Source organism: Chaetura pelagica, unplaced genomic scaffold (assembly GCF_000747805.2).
Source record: "Chaetura pelagica isolate M959 unplaced genomic scaffold, ChaPel_1.0 scaffold369, whole genome shotgun sequence".
Classification (NCBI taxonomy): domain Eukaryota; kingdom Metazoa; phylum Chordata; class Aves; order Apodiformes; family Apodidae; genus Chaetura; species Chaetura pelagica.
The window spans coordinates 1,178,811-1,194,745 of NW_009970235.1; the positions used below are offsets into that span (position 1 = coordinate 1,178,811).

The 15,935-nt window shown below is 52.9% G+C and overlaps 1 protein-coding gene across 3 annotated transcripts in view; it reads left to right on the forward strand.

Moving 5' to 3' along the window:
• Positions 1 to 15,935, forward strand: part of CPEB1 (cytoplasmic polyadenylation element binding protein 1) — a 35,256-nt gene that overhangs the window by 13,781 nt on the left and 5,540 nt on the right. For 2 of the 3 annotated variants that reach the window (XM_010005911.1, XM_010005913.1), the window contains exons 3-6: positions 11,932 to 12,158; positions 14,436 to 14,685; positions 14,981 to 15,094; positions 15,182 to 15,286. In XM_010005911.1, the coding sequence (XP_010004213.1) occupies positions 11,932 to 12,158; positions 14,436 to 14,685; positions 14,981 to 15,094; positions 15,182 to 15,286 (696 nt within the window). The remainder of the gene's footprint in view (positions 1 to 11,931; positions 12,159 to 14,435; positions 14,686 to 14,980; positions 15,095 to 15,181; positions 15,287 to 15,935) is intronic. The other variant, XM_010005912.1, reaches the window with a different exon arrangement.

A 15,935-nucleotide genomic window follows, 5' to 3' on the forward strand; every position in this document is an offset into this window, starting at 1 on the left:
TTGTGCTCAGGGTGGTGGCATGGTGCAGCCTGGTGCAGTGGGATCAGGTGCCTGCTGGGGCTGTGCTGGAGGAGGCTGGAGAACAACAGGACTGGTTTGGATACTCTGATCCTGCCTGCAGCCCCTTCCCAGAGGGCTGCTGAACCCCTTGCACAACATTATTTGTAAGGAGTTTTTCTTCTGGATCCAGCAGGGCAGTGCACTGAGGACGTGCCTAGCCCTGGAGTGCCTGCCTGATGTGCTGCCTGTCCCTGAAGCTGGTGCCTGGAGAGACCCTCTCCAGGAGGCAGCAGTGGCCGCAGGCTTCAGCTGCCTGCATGTAGTGGCTGTAGGGTTGAAATGCTGTCTCATAGCAGCAAAGGCATCACAAACCTACTGCTGCTAGTGGATTTGCCAGACTGGAAATACTTCAGCAAGTTGCAGAAACCTGCTCTGTGGCCTGGGGAGGGGCTTTTGCAGGAAACTGGCCTTGAACCCTTCCAGTCCTGCCATCCCCAGCTGTATTTCTTGGGGCAGCATTTCCCTTGAGTAGCCTCACAGGAGGCAGATGCTTGTGCAAGACCTTTGAGCTCATCACTGCAGAGGCAAGAGGGGGTTAAGAGGTAGTGATGGGACTGCCCTTGATGGTATCCTTTACCTTCACTGCCCTATTCCTCAAGGAGCACAAGCAAATGGGGCCTCGATCCAATTTTTGCCTGGAGAATGGGTGACAGCAGTACACAAGCAGATCAGCGTGTGCATTTTGGGTCTCCCTGGCTGGTTTTCAGCCTGTGTGCCAGCTGCCTGGTCTGGCTGGTGTGTCCTGCCCTACATTGGGAGGCTGAGGCTAACCTATGTGGGACAGGCAGACTTGCCTGCTGGGAAATCATCCTAAAACTACTCTCTTAACACTAACTTTGTGATGCTAACCTGCAAGGACGTTCTTGGGAGGATCAGCTCTTCCAGAGAGGACATCTGCCTCTCTTGGTGAGCCTCCTTGAGCAGGCAAAGCTCTTCCTGATGGTGTCAGATGGACTGTCTTGCTGTGTCTGCATCCTTGCTGTGTGACCCTACAGCTGCTGGTGCAGCCATGGATTTGAACTTTTTCCTTGGATCTGCTCTGGAGGCTGCAGCTCCAGCCTTCTCTGGAGCAGCTGCTGCTGTCTCATTCCCTAGCCTGCAAGGTTGTTGCTCCAGTTGCTCTGCTGCTGGGGAAATGGCCTGTGGTTGGGAAACACTGCTGGATCTTTCTAGCCCTTGGTTTTCCTGCTTCTCAGTGCACAGCAACTTCTTTCTACAGTAAGCTTGAACATGCTGGTTCTCTGTAGTTCCTCTGCTTGACTAGAACTGCAGTCTGTGGTGTGTTGCCTGGCAGATAGCTGAGGCCTCTGTGGTGAGTACAAATCACTCTGAAGTCTTCAAGGCAAAACCCTGTCTCTGAAGGATGAAAGAGAAGACCTGTTGTACAGAAGGGAGCATGGTTGTCATGGACTCCCAGCCTTTCTTCTCAGTAACAACAGCAGGGACTTGGAAGCAGCTCCCCCTGGATGGGCTGTTTTCAGGCTGTCCTCAGAAATGCTGAGTGTGGTGACAGGCACATGTGAACCCCCCAGGTGAGAGCTGCTCATCAGTCCATGGCTGGTGGTGGTTAATGAGTGAGCATTGCCCTTCCTCAAGCTGCTGGTTTTGGCTGTGGATGTTTAGGAAGACCCTAGAGGGGCAGAGGGTTTGGTTGGGGGGGGAGGCCCCAGATCTCTGGCTGTTGAATTTGCTGCTGTGCTAACCTGTGGTGCTGAGTGCCTGCTCCGTGGCACTCCCCCTTGTGCCACTCCATGTCCATCCAGGTCTTTCCCTGCTCTTTTACCTGCTGGGTTTTGGCCAACAGGCTTTGGAAGACAGTAGCTGCTTGGGTGTGCTCTGTAGCTGCATCAACTGAAACCCTCAACTCCATGTTCCTGCTTGGCTGCATGAAAATCCTTCTCTTTGTGTTAGAAGGTTTCAGAGGCTTGTTTTGATAGGCTTAGCATCTGGATAACTCTAGGTTATGTGCCCCCAGAGTATCCAAGAAGGATTCTTTCTGCTCCATAGTGAAGGGGGAGTTTTGGATCTGGGGAGAGGGCACTTCACCCTGAGTAACTCTTTATGGGAGTTCACTTGCAGCCTCACTCAGATTTAAGCCCAAGTCTACCTAAGAAAACTCAGTAAAAGGTTCCTTGAGACTGCTGATTGTGTGACTGTGCTGGAGCAAGGAGGCAAGACCAGCTTTTGCTGTCCTCAAACCTGTACCTGATTCAGGCAAGTGGGTAACCAAGGACATGGTGGTGATGGAGATCCTAAATTCCTGCATTCTCAGTGTCCTCCATTACCTTGAAATGAAGACAGGCTTTCCTGGCAGCAGAGCATGAAGGCCCGGTCCTTCTGGTGCAGCCTGCCTATTGCTCAGGGCTTGGTTGTGGAAGCATGAATGTGGTGGTGGTGCCATCTGTGGAGCTTAGTTACAATAATGCTGTAAGGGAGCAAAGCTGGGAGCTGGCTTGACTCTCATGGTCTCCTGCATGGTGGTAGTCCTTCAGGCTTGTCCCATGCCATCTTAGCTCCTGTGAGGCTTTTCTGAGGATGTGCTTGCTGTGAGTGCTTTATGGGCCCTTGGCTCTGTGTTTCAGTAAGGGCTGCTCATGCTCCATGGCCTGGTTTTTCAGTTGCTGGCCAAAGCCAGCCCCACTGGGGAGTAGAAAGCAAGGAGCTGCAGACTGCCCTTGTGGCAGCAGTAATTGATCCTTAATAGAGTAAAATATGTATCAAGTAAATCATGTACCAAAATTCAGAGTTTGCAGTATGTTTCTAATGGAATTTGCTCTTAATCCATCTCCTAAAGCTTCCGTTTGAGCAGCTTCTCCTAAACAGCTTTATTTGCATTGATGCTGAAAAGTAGAAGATGCAGATAGATAAGTAACTGGAACAGGAACCTAACCAGCATCTCTGCCTGACTCCAGCTAGCACTGAAGTGGGTGAAGTCAGCCCCCAGTCTTGGCTGGAGGTGCTTGGAGCAGGCACACACCACCCAAAACCCTCCCCTTGACTCTTGTCAAAGAAGTATGTTCTGTTGCAGCCTCTGGAGCAGCTTTTGCTGCTGCCTGTGTACTCTCTGGAGGTAACAGTGGACAAGTGTGGGTACAAGGAAGGCACAGGCTGCTCATTTTCCTGATTCTGCTGAAAGCTGTTGGAGTTGACATGTTGAAAATGCTCTAATAGTGACAGATCTTTACCTATCACAGACATGCTGACTGGTGCCCCAGTGCCTGGTGATGGTGGGCTGTACAAGATGGGGCTCAGAGCTTGCTTGTAAGCTTTTTGACTCAAGGTGTAGTCTGGAGCTCATGCCTCAGGTAGCTCCTCAAGTGAGCCTTAACAAGCACCTTCCCTTCCAAGGAGAGCACCAGAGCTGCAGTTCAGTGGCTCTGAGCTGCCCCAGGCAACTAGTAGCTTAGTCTTTCTTTCCTGTTGTGATTGATATTGGATGTAGCATCAAGGTGGCTTAAGTGTGTGCAAGCTCTGGCCTGGGGTAAGATCCATCCCCAGCCAGCCAAGTGAGATGGGGAGGGTAGGTTTTCCTCCAACCCCTGCAGCAGATGAGATGCTTGCTGGGCAGAGCAGACATTGAAAGGCTTTGTCTGCTGCATCTTCACCAGCAGTAATATGGTGGCTCTCTAGAAGAGGCCCTAAATGTGTCTTATCTTGGTGCCTTCATCACAAACTCCACAGCATGTACAGGTCTGTGTTCTTCCACTTGGAATTAGGTAGGGAGCTGCTTGGACTTCCCCATGGCTTCAAGCTGTTCTCCCACTGTGCTGGGTCTGGCTGTAGCAGGAGGTAGAAGTGATGGCCTGTTCCTCCCCTTCTCCAGCTCTGGTGGGACAGGCCCAGAGCTCAACATCTACTCCAGCCTTAGCCTTGGGTTTGCCCCTGGGCATGCCCTGTTCCTGGACACAGATTGTTGCTCTGGTGCTCAAGCTGCAGCATGGTGCTGTAGGATGACCTGTCACTGTAGTGACTCTAGGGGCAAGGCCAGCAACTCAGCAGAGAGCCTTTGGCCTGTTTGTATAGCTGAAACCCCTCTAGCTGACTTGTGCAGTGACTGCATGTAGGACCAGCTGTAAGAGGACCTCTTGGGCCCTCTGCACTGCCCTTCACAGGCTGTTTTAGGGTGGCAGGGTGATTCTCATTGGAAGGGACCTCTTGGGGTGATCTCATCCAGCCTCCTGTGCCAAGCAGGATAGGAGATCTGCTGGAGGGTGGCAAAAGTAGCATAGCCTGAAGGGGCTGTAGAAACCAAGTCATGGGCTGCCTGTGTTCCCAGAACAAGGCCTGCTTAAATGGGCTGGGCTGGCTCTGAAGTGATCTGATCCCAAAAAGTGCCATGCTGCTTGAGCTGCCACCACACAGCCACTGTGGGGCTGAATTAACACCTGGGGGGTGCAGGGCACATCCAGCCAGTGCAGCAGCTTCCAGCTTGGCACCTTGGATCCAAATCTCCAGGCTCACTCGCCTGGGCTCTGAGGCACTGACAAAACAGCTGAATCACAGGTGATGTCTGTGCCAGTGCCAGCTCTGAGGCTGCTCTTGGGCACAGCAGCAGCTGCTGCCTGCTTCAGATGGCCATGGAGAAATGCCTGGCTTCTCTCCTTGCCCCTCTGGCTTGTTTTCTCTCCAAGAGTTAAGAGGGAAGGTGAAGCAAACCCCTGAAGCTGTACCTGAGGCATGGAGACCTCTGTAAGGTAACTGGGAACCTGCAGGCATTACTGGTGGTACTGGGTGTGCCAACATAGGGATGAAGTATGTGGCTTTATGCCAGCTGAATGTGAGGCTTGTGTGCCATTTTCCAAATAAGATTGCACTTGGGACTAAAGCTTGTCTGTTTTTTTGAGTTGTTTTGCCTTGACTGCAGCCTGCAGCCCTGCCCAAAAGGGGTATGGCCAAACAGCCTGTTCCTCCTCTACAGAATGTCCCTTTGGAAAGGTGGTGTCCCTGTGGACTTGACACTCCACAAACTGCTATGCAGCTGATTGGTGCAAATGAGTCAGTCTCATCCTTGTTAGCACCTCAAGTTACACATGCTGCAGAGTTTGCACCCTGGATGTGGCAGCAGGTAACTGAGAGGAGTTTGGTACTTAAATATAGAAGTGTTCGTTCTTGAGGCTTGTGAAGCTGAAACTTGTTGTGCATAATTTGACCTGAATGTGTTTGCTTTCAAATCTCTGAGACTGATATGTTAAAACCTGCTGTATTTCCATGTTCTGATCTTTTTAAAGCCAAACAGAGCTGTGGCAGTCTGCTTAGTGAATGCAATTACCTGCACACTTCTAATCCTGATTAGCATTTTAACTGTCCTTACTGATTTTATATTTACCTTGGGCATCTGTTTTCCCTCCCCAGAAACACAGTAGTAAATTCCCTGCCTCAGGAAGCAGCCAGGCTTGTTGTCAGCCAGGTCCCCCTCTCAGCACAGGAGGAGGACCTGTGCTCTCAAACCTTAATGCAATAACCTCCTCTTGTGTTCTTAGTTCTGCTGCTGTTTCCATTTTTCAGGGCACGCTGGGGAAGTGACTTACCATGCTGGTGCCAGAACCAAGAATAGACCTCAGGTGTCCTGACTCTAATTCTGTGGTTCAGCTGTGGGATCATGCTGCCTTTTTTATTCCCCCCACCCCCTTCTTAGCAAACCAGAAATAGCTGCCCGAATATCCTCAGTTCTTTGCCCCAAGTGAAGAGTCTGTCAGGGCAGAGGTTCCTCTTTTGTAGTTCAGAAACAAAAGGACTGTGCTGTAGTTCCTGTTCAGATGGTTGTTACTGCTGGCTTGGTCACACCTGCACTTCTGGGAGCTGCTTTTTCTTGAGTGTTGGCTGTTGGTTCAAGATGTCAAGGCTTCTGTTGTGATGTACAGCTCCAGAGAACGTGCACACCTCTGACTTTGGGTGGCTTTTCTCGTAACAGCTGTGACTCTTTCTCTGTTGGAGTAATGGGAGTATAATCAAATCAAGAGGATTTGAGCTGGACAAGACCTCTGGAGGTATCCAGTGTGCTGCTCAGGTGAGCTAAGTGCCTAAATATGGAGGTCCCCTCCACTCTTCTGGGCCCTGTCTTGTGGCTGCTCTACTTAAGAGGAAGACATTTTTGTGCTCCTTGCTGCAGCTTTTCTGTTTGGGTTCATATAAAGAGCCTGGCTGTTCCCTGCAGCTCTGTTAAGGTGTGAATAGAGATGGGGTGTGCTACATCTGCCTTCCCTGCCATCAGACAAAGCCTGTTCCTGCTCTGTGTGCTGCAGCCCCACAACTGCCACTGCAGCTTCTGCTGGGCTTGGGTCACTTGGTGTCCCTTTCTGTGACTGCAGTTGTGCTGGCTGCTCTCGGGCAGTGCAGGGTCCTGTGGCTGCAGGCATGAAGTGTTAAAACTTCACTTAAGATTAGTCTGGAGTATTGATCACCCCTTCCCCTGGGGTGAACGGGTTGTGTTCTAAGCAGCTTGGTGCTCATGTGTGATGGAGGGGGAAAATTCACTCTGGCAGCCTGTCTGGCTGTGTCAATGCTGTAACTCTGAGATGTTAACTGTAGCTGTAGGAGGTAGTTAAGGTGCCTGTTTGCCTTTCAAACATGCAAATGTTTCTCTTGCCATGGAGCTGCTTAGTGTCTGTAGGAGGTGCTGCTTTTTGGCTGACTAAAACATTCAGCCTGCTCCCATCCCACCAGGGCAGAGCCTGGCTGGGCAGTAAAAACTGCAGACGAGCTGTTTTTCTGGAACTGCAGCAGGCTATTGTTTAGGACATCAGCCTTTTTCTTTCTTTATAAGCTTATTTGACAAATGACAAAAGAAACTGCACTGTGTTCAGTCTCCAGGGCCTTGGTCACGCTGCTTCCCTCCTCTGCCACCCTGCCCCAAAATGTGTGTGTGGCATGGCAGGTGTCTCAAGTGGGAGCAGAAGTATGGTGGCACTGAAACCCATCTCTTCTGCCCTTCTTCCCTTGGTAAGAGCTTTTTTATTGATTTCTTTGTCCCTGCAAGATCAGGGCAGGGTGGACTTACCCTGAAAGTAGTAGTTGGTGTATGCAAAGGAGATCTTGACAGACTGTCATCCCTCTTGTGCTGAGTAATCTCTCAACAAACTTCTGGTGTCTCCTCTCAGGTGACCGAGACGTCCCTTTGTCTAACATTGCTGGTGGTGCCAGCCAGCAAAAGTGACCCAGTGGAGGGCTCAGCACTGCTGACTTGGCTTGTGCAAATCCTGGTGCCTTCTAAATAGCCTATCTCCAGGCCTGTGGGGAGTTTTCAAAAGCTGAAATATGTATTCAGAGCAGGACTTCAAGAAGAGTGTGTATGTGTGCTCATCCAGCACCCAGTGCCACTGCCAAGTGTGGTGTCAAACAGCTCTTGCATGTTCAGCATTAAGGTGTCAGACATGGTTGGTAATGGCAGAACCTGGGGCTTGGCATCCTGCTCTGTTCCACAGGAGCTTCTTGTATGCCTTCAGGCTGGGGAAGTGGCTGAAGGATTTGTCATCCTATGGCAAACACTGTTTTCTTCCTCTATGGGGAAGCTTCCACCTGTGTGGGGAAAGATCTTGAGCAGAGAGACCCTGGGCAGCTGTAAGGTGAGAGGATTTTTTGCTCTGGGCAGGTCTGTTTCCAGATAACTTGACTAAAACCCAGGAGCAGAGAGCACCAGCACTGCTTTTGTGCTCCTGGCTGGTTCTGCTGAGTGGTCTCTTGCAGGCCCAAGCTAAAGCAGAAGTAGTTGCTCAGAGGACAACTTAGTGGTGGCAGAGATTTTTGTCAACTTGAGCTGTCAGGAAGAAATTCAATGGATGCTTTGTGTAGTGCTCTTAAGGTCTTGTTCAAGGCATTAAAGCATCATTTGTCATCAGCAGAGTAGTAAGGTGGTTTATTTACCCAGAGCCCTTCCCTGAGCTGCCAGCCTGGCTCCTTAGGGCTCATCTTTACATCAATGGGTTATAAAATGGGCTTGGTTAAAGCTACCAGGAAGGTCTAATGCTTAAATGGCTGGAAGTTATAGTAAGCAAGGAAGAAAAATGTATGCTTCAAGGTTCTGAGCAGGTGCTGAAATTCTTAAATTGCTACTCTAAGTGGACAAATAAAAGCTGTTCTGTGGTGGGTTGGGTACTGGCATTTTGCTGTGGGGCACCTTTCCCAAGGCTTGTGCTGTGAATTTCAGCCTGTGCTGACTGAGTGATCTGCTTGAGATTGGGTCAATTCATGTTAGATGTGACAGCTGAGTGGTTAGTAAGTGGCTGGAAGAGATGATTGGGGGTCTACAGGACAGAGTTGGCCTGAAGAGTGGACACTACCCACCCTGTGAAACTTGGGGAAACCAAGCCCACTGCTGTGATACCTGCCTACTTCTGCTGTGAAATGTCTGGCTTGGGTGCAGCAAGTGCTGGTGCTTGTGCATGTGCTCCTTGGGATCTTTAAAGGCCCCAGGATGATGCAGCATTGTCCTGCTTGCATTTCCTAGGGAAAGCTCAGCTGAGCAGGAGTGGCTTATAGAATGTTTGTTCTCTAGAGAGCAACCTGAGCACCCACGACCTGGAGGGATGCCATGCTGGTATCGAGACTGCTCCACAGAGCTCTTAAATCTGTCAGCATTTGGCAGACGTGCTGGAAGATGGAGCACGCTGGCTCCAAATCCAGTCATTAAAGCTGCAGCAGCAAGTCAAAAGTCAGAGCTGAGTTTCTATTAAAAGCTGCTTTTTTTGCTGTCCCCTGCAAAGGAGCATTGGCATGTCTCTTGCAGCTCTGAGGCATGAAAAGTTCCAGAAGCTCTCAGCGTGACACTTGGGCTATATGTGAGCAGGTGAATGGGGATGGTGTGGAGCCTTCAGTGAAAAATGCCCCCAGCAACGTGAGAAATACTTGCTCACGCTTGGGTAGTGTGTTTTTTTTTTTTTACTTAGTAGTTACCTGACGTTTGCTGCTTTGCTTTGGGATCTTGACACCAGAAATTGCTGATGCATCTTGTGTGTGCGTTGGAGATGGTGTGGAGATGGAAGCTGTCTGCTTGGGAGGGAAGCTGAGGCCAACTTTCCTGCAAGAGAGGGCTTTACTGAGTGGCCCCAGTGACTTGAGGGCATTTTTTTGGGTGGGCAGCCCTCATCAGACTCTTGTTCCGCATCCCCCAGGAGGTGTTTCAGTGTGTAACCCTGCAGGCAGGGAGCTGGAGCAGGCTGCCTTTGGGTTGGGGGGGTGAGAGATAAAGTCTGGTCTCTGACGCTGGTGTTTCCTAGGCTACCTGCAAGGCTGGCTTAGGGGACAACCTGATCACTAGGCAAGTGACGTGAGCCATGTTCAGTGTTCCCTCTGGCTTTTTCTCCCTATATCCCTTTGAGTACCAAGGAAGGCAGAGTCAGACCCACTGGGATGATGTGGGCTCTCCCACAAGCTCAGTGTAGGCTGCAGAGCTGGTCACCAGGCACTGCCTGTGCAGACCTGTCAGAGCTCCTGGAGTGGGTGAAATCCACCTGCACCAACAGCAGGATGTCGGTGCTTCCAGGACATGAGGTTAGGAGAGGGTCAGCTGTAGCCAGCAGGACTTTACTTGGTGGTAGGAGCTGAAGCTTGGCTGCCCAGACAGTAGATCCCTTGAAAGGCTGCTTCTGAAACACACTCATACTTGCCTTACTGGTTTTCTAACTGGGGTGAGAGCTGAGCAATCCTGGGAGCAACTGTGGAAGCAGCAGCTGTAGCAGGGCAGTATGGGGGCAGAGCAGAAACAACTGGGGCAGAGCAGTTGGACCCCATCACACTTTTGGGGACTCCTGATGAGCCCCCCAACTCTTGCTGCTGCATCCCAAATGGAGCTGTGGTCCCACATCTCAGATAACCAGGAGATGAAGTTCAGGACAGGGTTGTCTGGCAGTGATCTGTGCTGGCTGCTCCAGGTCTCTGGGCACCCTGTGTCCGGGGGTGAGCACAGGGCTGTCTCTGCCCACTGTGCCCCATGGCTGAGGAGGGTTTTGGCAGTGAGGTTTGGGCCATGGGATCAGCTGCTTTGCTTTGACTCCTGTAGTGTTTAGTGACTAATCAGATTTTTGAGCCTGTTTAACAAATTCAGCTGTCTCCCTTGAACAATACAGTGGCTGTATTTTTAAACGCATCACGTGGCTTCAGAGAAGTCGGCAAACCAGCGTAGTGCGGCTTGCCTGGGCTGGGAGATGCTCTGCCCTGCTCTGTGCTGGGACTAGGAGGGAACAGTCTCCTCCCCAGCTCCAGTGCCTGCAGCAGCTTTCCTGGGGCTGCTGCTGCTTCTCCAGCTCTGCCCAGGGTAAGTGGGGCTGGGCCAAAGAGGCTTTTCTGCAGCTGCGGGCTTGGGGGACAAGCACAGGTGCTGCTGCTGGGGAGAGCAGGGCAGATATTCTGAGGACAGGAGGTGCCTTTCTAGGTGTGGTTGGAGAAGTTCACAATCCTGTACTGCAGCCAGAATGGGGCTGCACCTCTGCTGGGGGAAATTGTGGGGATAAGGCTCTGCCAGTGTGGGAAGATGCTGTGACAGTGGCTGAGGGCTGCTGCAGACCTTGGGATAAGGTAATGCTTCAAGTGAAGCACCCCCCTGTACCTGTCTGGGGTTTCTGTTGGTCTTTTGAGGTTTCTCCCTGGAGTGTGAGGCTGGAGATGCCAGCTCCTGGCATGTGTGCTCCTGGGAAATGCAGCTTGGGATGGGTACATCCCAGCATTTTGCTTTGGGCACGCTCAGCAGCTTTCTCTGTTTCTGGGTTGGTACTGATGTCAGACTGGTGCAGTTGAGTGTGATGGCATTTGCTACTCTCCTGGTTTGGGCAGTGTTTTGGGTTGTTAATCCTCTTCTGCACAAAATCTCCTTGAAAACCCAGGTTGAAAACCTTGGGATTTGAGCTGGTTGATCAGGTGGAGCTGGAGGGTATTGACTGGATCCCAAACTTGTTTTGCTGAAAACTGAAAGCTTCAGGGCAAGCTGCTTTGTTTTGCAGCCTCTAAATAATTAAAACCATTTCTGAATGCTCTGCTCTTTTCACTTGGTTTGGGGACACATTCAGCTTGCTGAGACTTGCTGCTTCTGAATAGAGCTGCCTGGTGTCATGCCTCTGTGAGATCCTGTGTGGCCAGGCCTGCCCTGTATCCCTTCTGGGTGGCAGCCAGTCCCACATAGCTGACCCACGGAGCAGGGCAGGACTTTATCCCCTCAGTGGCCTGCTGCTCTGCTGCGGGAGGGTGGCTCTGTTTGTCTGGAGGAATTTGCCTTCATCCTCCTCAGTGGGAGGAAAACCTGCTGCCGTGTGAGGGAAGCAGTCTGGCATGTTCCTCGCCTGCTGGCTCTTGAGCAGAGACCTGACCAGACAGGCTGCTGATGAGCTTGGTCCTGGGATGGTGACTGCAGAGCTCCACTGTCAGCTGGCCAGGCTGGCACACTGGCTTCCCAGAGCTAGCTCCTGGCTGCAGGTGCCTGCTGGTGGGCCAGGCCTTGCTGCTCTCAGCCCAACCATCAGTGTGTGCAGCAGATGCTGCTGTGGGCCCAGTCTGTGCCCCTCACTGTGGGTGGCTGCCCGTGTAATGGGGGGGCCTGTCTGGAGCATTTGTAACTAGGATTCAGGGTTTCTAGTTCTGCTCCCACATGAAGTGGGATCTTCTGGCTGAGCCTTGGGACATTAACCCACCCTCATGCTGGCCACACTAGGCTCCTGCTATTGGCTCCAGCTGTGTCATAGCTCTGTCATTGCTACAAGACAGCAAGGAGCACACAGCCTTTCTGGAGCTATCTGGAGGTTTGGTACCTGCCAGACATGTCACCTCCCAGACAGGCTGTCTGTGGGCTGACAGGAGTCCAGAACCCTCCCAGGCTTCTGCCACGGGAGCCAGGAGGGAAGGAGATGTGTCATGCTGCAGCACTGACAGGCTCTTTTTCTGTTGCAGTTCTCAGCATGCTGAGTAACCCTCTTGGGAACGTCCTGGGGAAGCCCCCACTGGGTTTCCTGCCTCTAGACCCCATTGGCTCAGACCTGTCAGAAAAGTTTTCCACGCCAGCGCTGAGGAACTCCCGCCTGGATTCCCGTTCCCTCCTGGACTCCCGTTCCAGCAGCCCCTCGGACTCAGACACCAGCGGGTTCAGCTCTGGCTCTGACCACCTCTCAGACTTGATTGTAAGTTTGGGTCTTGCACCCACTCTGTGGTTCCTGGTGTCTTCCTGTGTTGCTGGGGAGCACAGGAGAGCTGGAGGGGGCTGCAGGCCATAGCCCTGCCTGCTCAGGCAGGGACTGGAGAGAGCTGTCTTGCCCTTGCTGACACAGCAAAGTTCTCCTGCAGCCCAGCTTTGGAAGAAGGGCTGCTCATGCAGTCTTCCTTCAGCACAGATTAGCAGTATCCTGTGGTTTTTTTTCTAAATCATGCTTTGTCCTTCTGGCTTTGTGCTTGTGGCCCTAGTAAATTAAAGTAGCTCCTGGAGGTCTCCTGAATGCTTGACCTGATGTGTGGCAGGATGATGTCTGTGCCCTGATCCCAGCAGGGAGGTGATCAATCAGCATAGCTGCCTTCACTCTGGGCTTCTAAGGAGCTCCTGTCCCTGCCTTTCATTGCCCTTCCCATTTGCTGACTGCACTTCTCCACCTCAGGGCCGTTTCTTCTAGAGCAAACTGGGTCTAGCCTGCTCCTGTTCCCTAAAGCATAGCTAAATTTGGAAGCCAGTGAGCAAGGCAAGTGTCTGTCTTGCTGACCCAGTCTGTGCTGCTGGGTCTGTGCTGCAGCATGAGCGGCCACTTCAGTGCCAGCAGGGCAGCCCAGCCCCAGCTCCTCGGGCACTGCTGCAGGGCTCAGCCTCAGCACCTGAGGCCACAGCCAAAGCTGTAGCTCCGGGCTCTGCCCTGGTGCAACTGTGGCCTTAACCCCCATGCTGGGACAGGCGTGAAGGACCGTGAGAGGCTTGACATAGAGTTGATTCTCCTGTGGTCTACCCTGGAGAGGCAGGATTTGAGCCTGGGTGCTGTGAGGAGCTGCAGCACCCTGGACTTGTATGGGGTGGCAGGGTTTTGTGAGAGCCTTGTTGGTGAAGGTCAGGTCCTGCCTGGCACGGCCATGGCGTGGGCAGCTGTGCTGCAGCACGGATCTGCAGGGTGGCTGGCACTGAGCTGCACAGTGACTTGCATCCCTGCTGCTTTGTTCATCTCTGCTTTTACTCCTTCCACCCTGGGAGAGGCACAGTAAACCTGTGAGCAGCCAGGTCTGCAGCCATCTGAGCCCAGACCTGGGTCAGGCAAGGCCTGGGAGCTGGTCTGTGGGGGATGAGAGCTGCCTGCGAGGCAGGGCCTGAAGCAAAGCATGGGGTGGGTGGTGATCCCCGGGGGTGGCAGGTGTCCTTGAGGCTGTGCAGGTGGGTGTAGCTGTTGGCTTTGCAGTCTGTGAGGTGCCCCCTGCTGAATGATCACCACTGCAGAGAATTTGGCATGGGTGCAGCTGGAAATGGCTGCAGGGGCTGGCCTTTCCCAGGGAAACTGTAGCCCCACCAGGCTGCTGGGACAGGTGATGGGGCTGCTTTTTCCTACCTCTGTCAGCCTTTAATGGGTCTCAAGAGACCCCTGAGAGCCCCTTCTGCTGTGGGTGAGGGCAAGTCCCCAGGGTGATGCATGACTTTCAGGATTATATATTCCTACTTGGAAACTGGGTTTTAATGTGGGATTTCTCTTGCAGTCAAGCCTTCGCATCTCCCCCCCTCTGCCCTTCTTGCCCCTCAGTGGGGTGTCAAGAGACCCCCTAAAGATGGGAGTGGGATCCCGGCTGGATCAAGATCAGGCTGCCTTGGCTGCAGTCACTTCCTCTCCCACCCAGCTGTGCTGCAGCACGGATCTGCAGGGTGGCTGGCACTGAGCTGCACAGTGACTTGCATCCCTGCTGCTTTGTTCATCTCTGCTTTTACTCCTTCCACCCTGGGAGAGGCACAGTAAACCTGTGAGCAGCCAAGTCTGCAGCCATCTGAGCCCAGACCTGGGTCAGGCAAGGCCTGGGAGCTGGTCTGTGGGGGATGAGAGCTGCCTGCGAGGCAGGGCCTGAAGCAAAGCATGGGGTGGGTGGTGATCCCCGGGGGTGGCAGGTGTCCTTGAGGCTGTGCAGGTGGGTGTAGCTGTTGGCTTTGCAGTCTGTGAGGTGCCCCCTGCTGAATGATCACCACTGCAGAGAATTTGGCATGGGTGCAGCTGGAAATGGCTGCAGGGGCTGGCCTTTCCCAGGGAAACTGTAGCCCCACCAGGCTGCTGGGACAGGTGATGTGGCTGCTTTTTCCTACCTCTGTCAGCCTTTAATGGGTCTCAAGAGACCCCTGAGAGCCCCTTCTGCTGTGGGTGAGGGCAAGTCCCCAGGGTGATGCATGACTTTCAGGATTATATATTCCTACTTGGAAACTGGGTTTTAATGTGGGATTTCTCTTGCAGTCAAGCCTTCGCATCTCCCCCCCTCTGCCCTTCTTGCCCCTCAGTGGGGTGTCAAGAGACCCCCTAAAGATGGGAGTGGGATCCCGGCTGGATCAAGATCAGGCTGCCTTGGCTGCAGTCACTTCCTCTCCAGCCAGTGCATCAAAAAGATGGCCTGGAGCATCTGTGTGGCCTTCCTGGGATCTCCTGGACTCTCCAGAAGACCCCTTCAGTATTGAAAGAGAAGCCAGGCTTCATAGGCAAGCAGCAGGTAAGTTGGGTGATGGGTCTCAGCAGGCTTCAGTGCATGGTGATGGTCCTGGGCTTCTGGGAGGACACATAGGTGGCCTCTGTACAGATAATGTGACTGGACATAAGTTTGCAGCAGATGAGTCCTTTCTGCAGGCAGAAGTCTGACTGTGGGCTACCTGCTGACAGAAGCACAGGCAGGATGTGCAGGCAGCTGCCTGTTGCTACCTGAACCTCTTGGTGTGGAGTACAGGGACTTGCTTGGAGACCTGTGGGGAGTAAATGATCCTGTACTGAGTTCCTTGTGCTTGTCCCAGCTGTGAATGAAGCAACCTGCACCTGGAGTGGGCAGCTGCCTCCCCGAAACTACAAGAACCCCGTTTACTCCTGCAAGGTGTTCCTGGGAGGAGTCCCATGGGACATCACGGAAGGTGAGCAGCCTCTGGTTCTGCCATCAGGAAGGTGGGAGGATGGATCTCTCTTTAGGGGCAGGTGCTGACTTCTCTCCTTCTGTCTAGCTGGACTGATCAACACCTTCCGTGTGTTTGGCTCACTGAGTGTGGAGTGGCCTGGTAAGGATGGCAAACACCCACGCTGCCCTCCCAAAGGTAATATGCCTAAAGGTAATAGCCACACGGTAGGGTTACTTTTTTTCCCATGCTATGTTACAGCACGGATCTGGGCTGGTACAGCTGCATGCTGGTGACTGGATGGTTCAGAGCACCCTAGGGTAAATGTCCTGCTCTCACTTGGGTCAGCACCAGGGTTGCAGAGCGTCTGTCACCTCTCACTGTCCCTAGCAGGGCTGGGCAGGAGCATGTGGTGGGGGGGGACCCTCTCTGGTGCTCCTGGAGCCCCACCTGGGGCTGCCCTGGCTGTGTGGCAGGCACCAGGCACTGCTGCCAGCGTGGGCACCCGGAGCACGTCGCCCCTGGCATCAAGTGCACACGGTGGAGCCAAAGGTGCATCCACAGCAGGCTGGGGCTGGCCAGCCCAGCAGTGCTGCCTGGAGTGGGCAGGCTGGTGTCCTGTCAGCAGTAACAAGATCAAGGGTAAGAAGCAACGAGCCTGTGGGCTCAGTGGTGCCTTGTGGCCTCATTCAGTCACCAGAGCCACGTGAGGTACAGGGTGCTGTGCTGCTGGAAGGGATTTTAAAGCCCTCAACTCTTGTTTTTTTTCTGGGCCAGTGCATCCTGAATGTGAAGCAAAGTTTGTTTTTCTACTGAGCACTTGTGGTGCCCACTTATCATGTCTAGATGAGGCTGTGTGTTT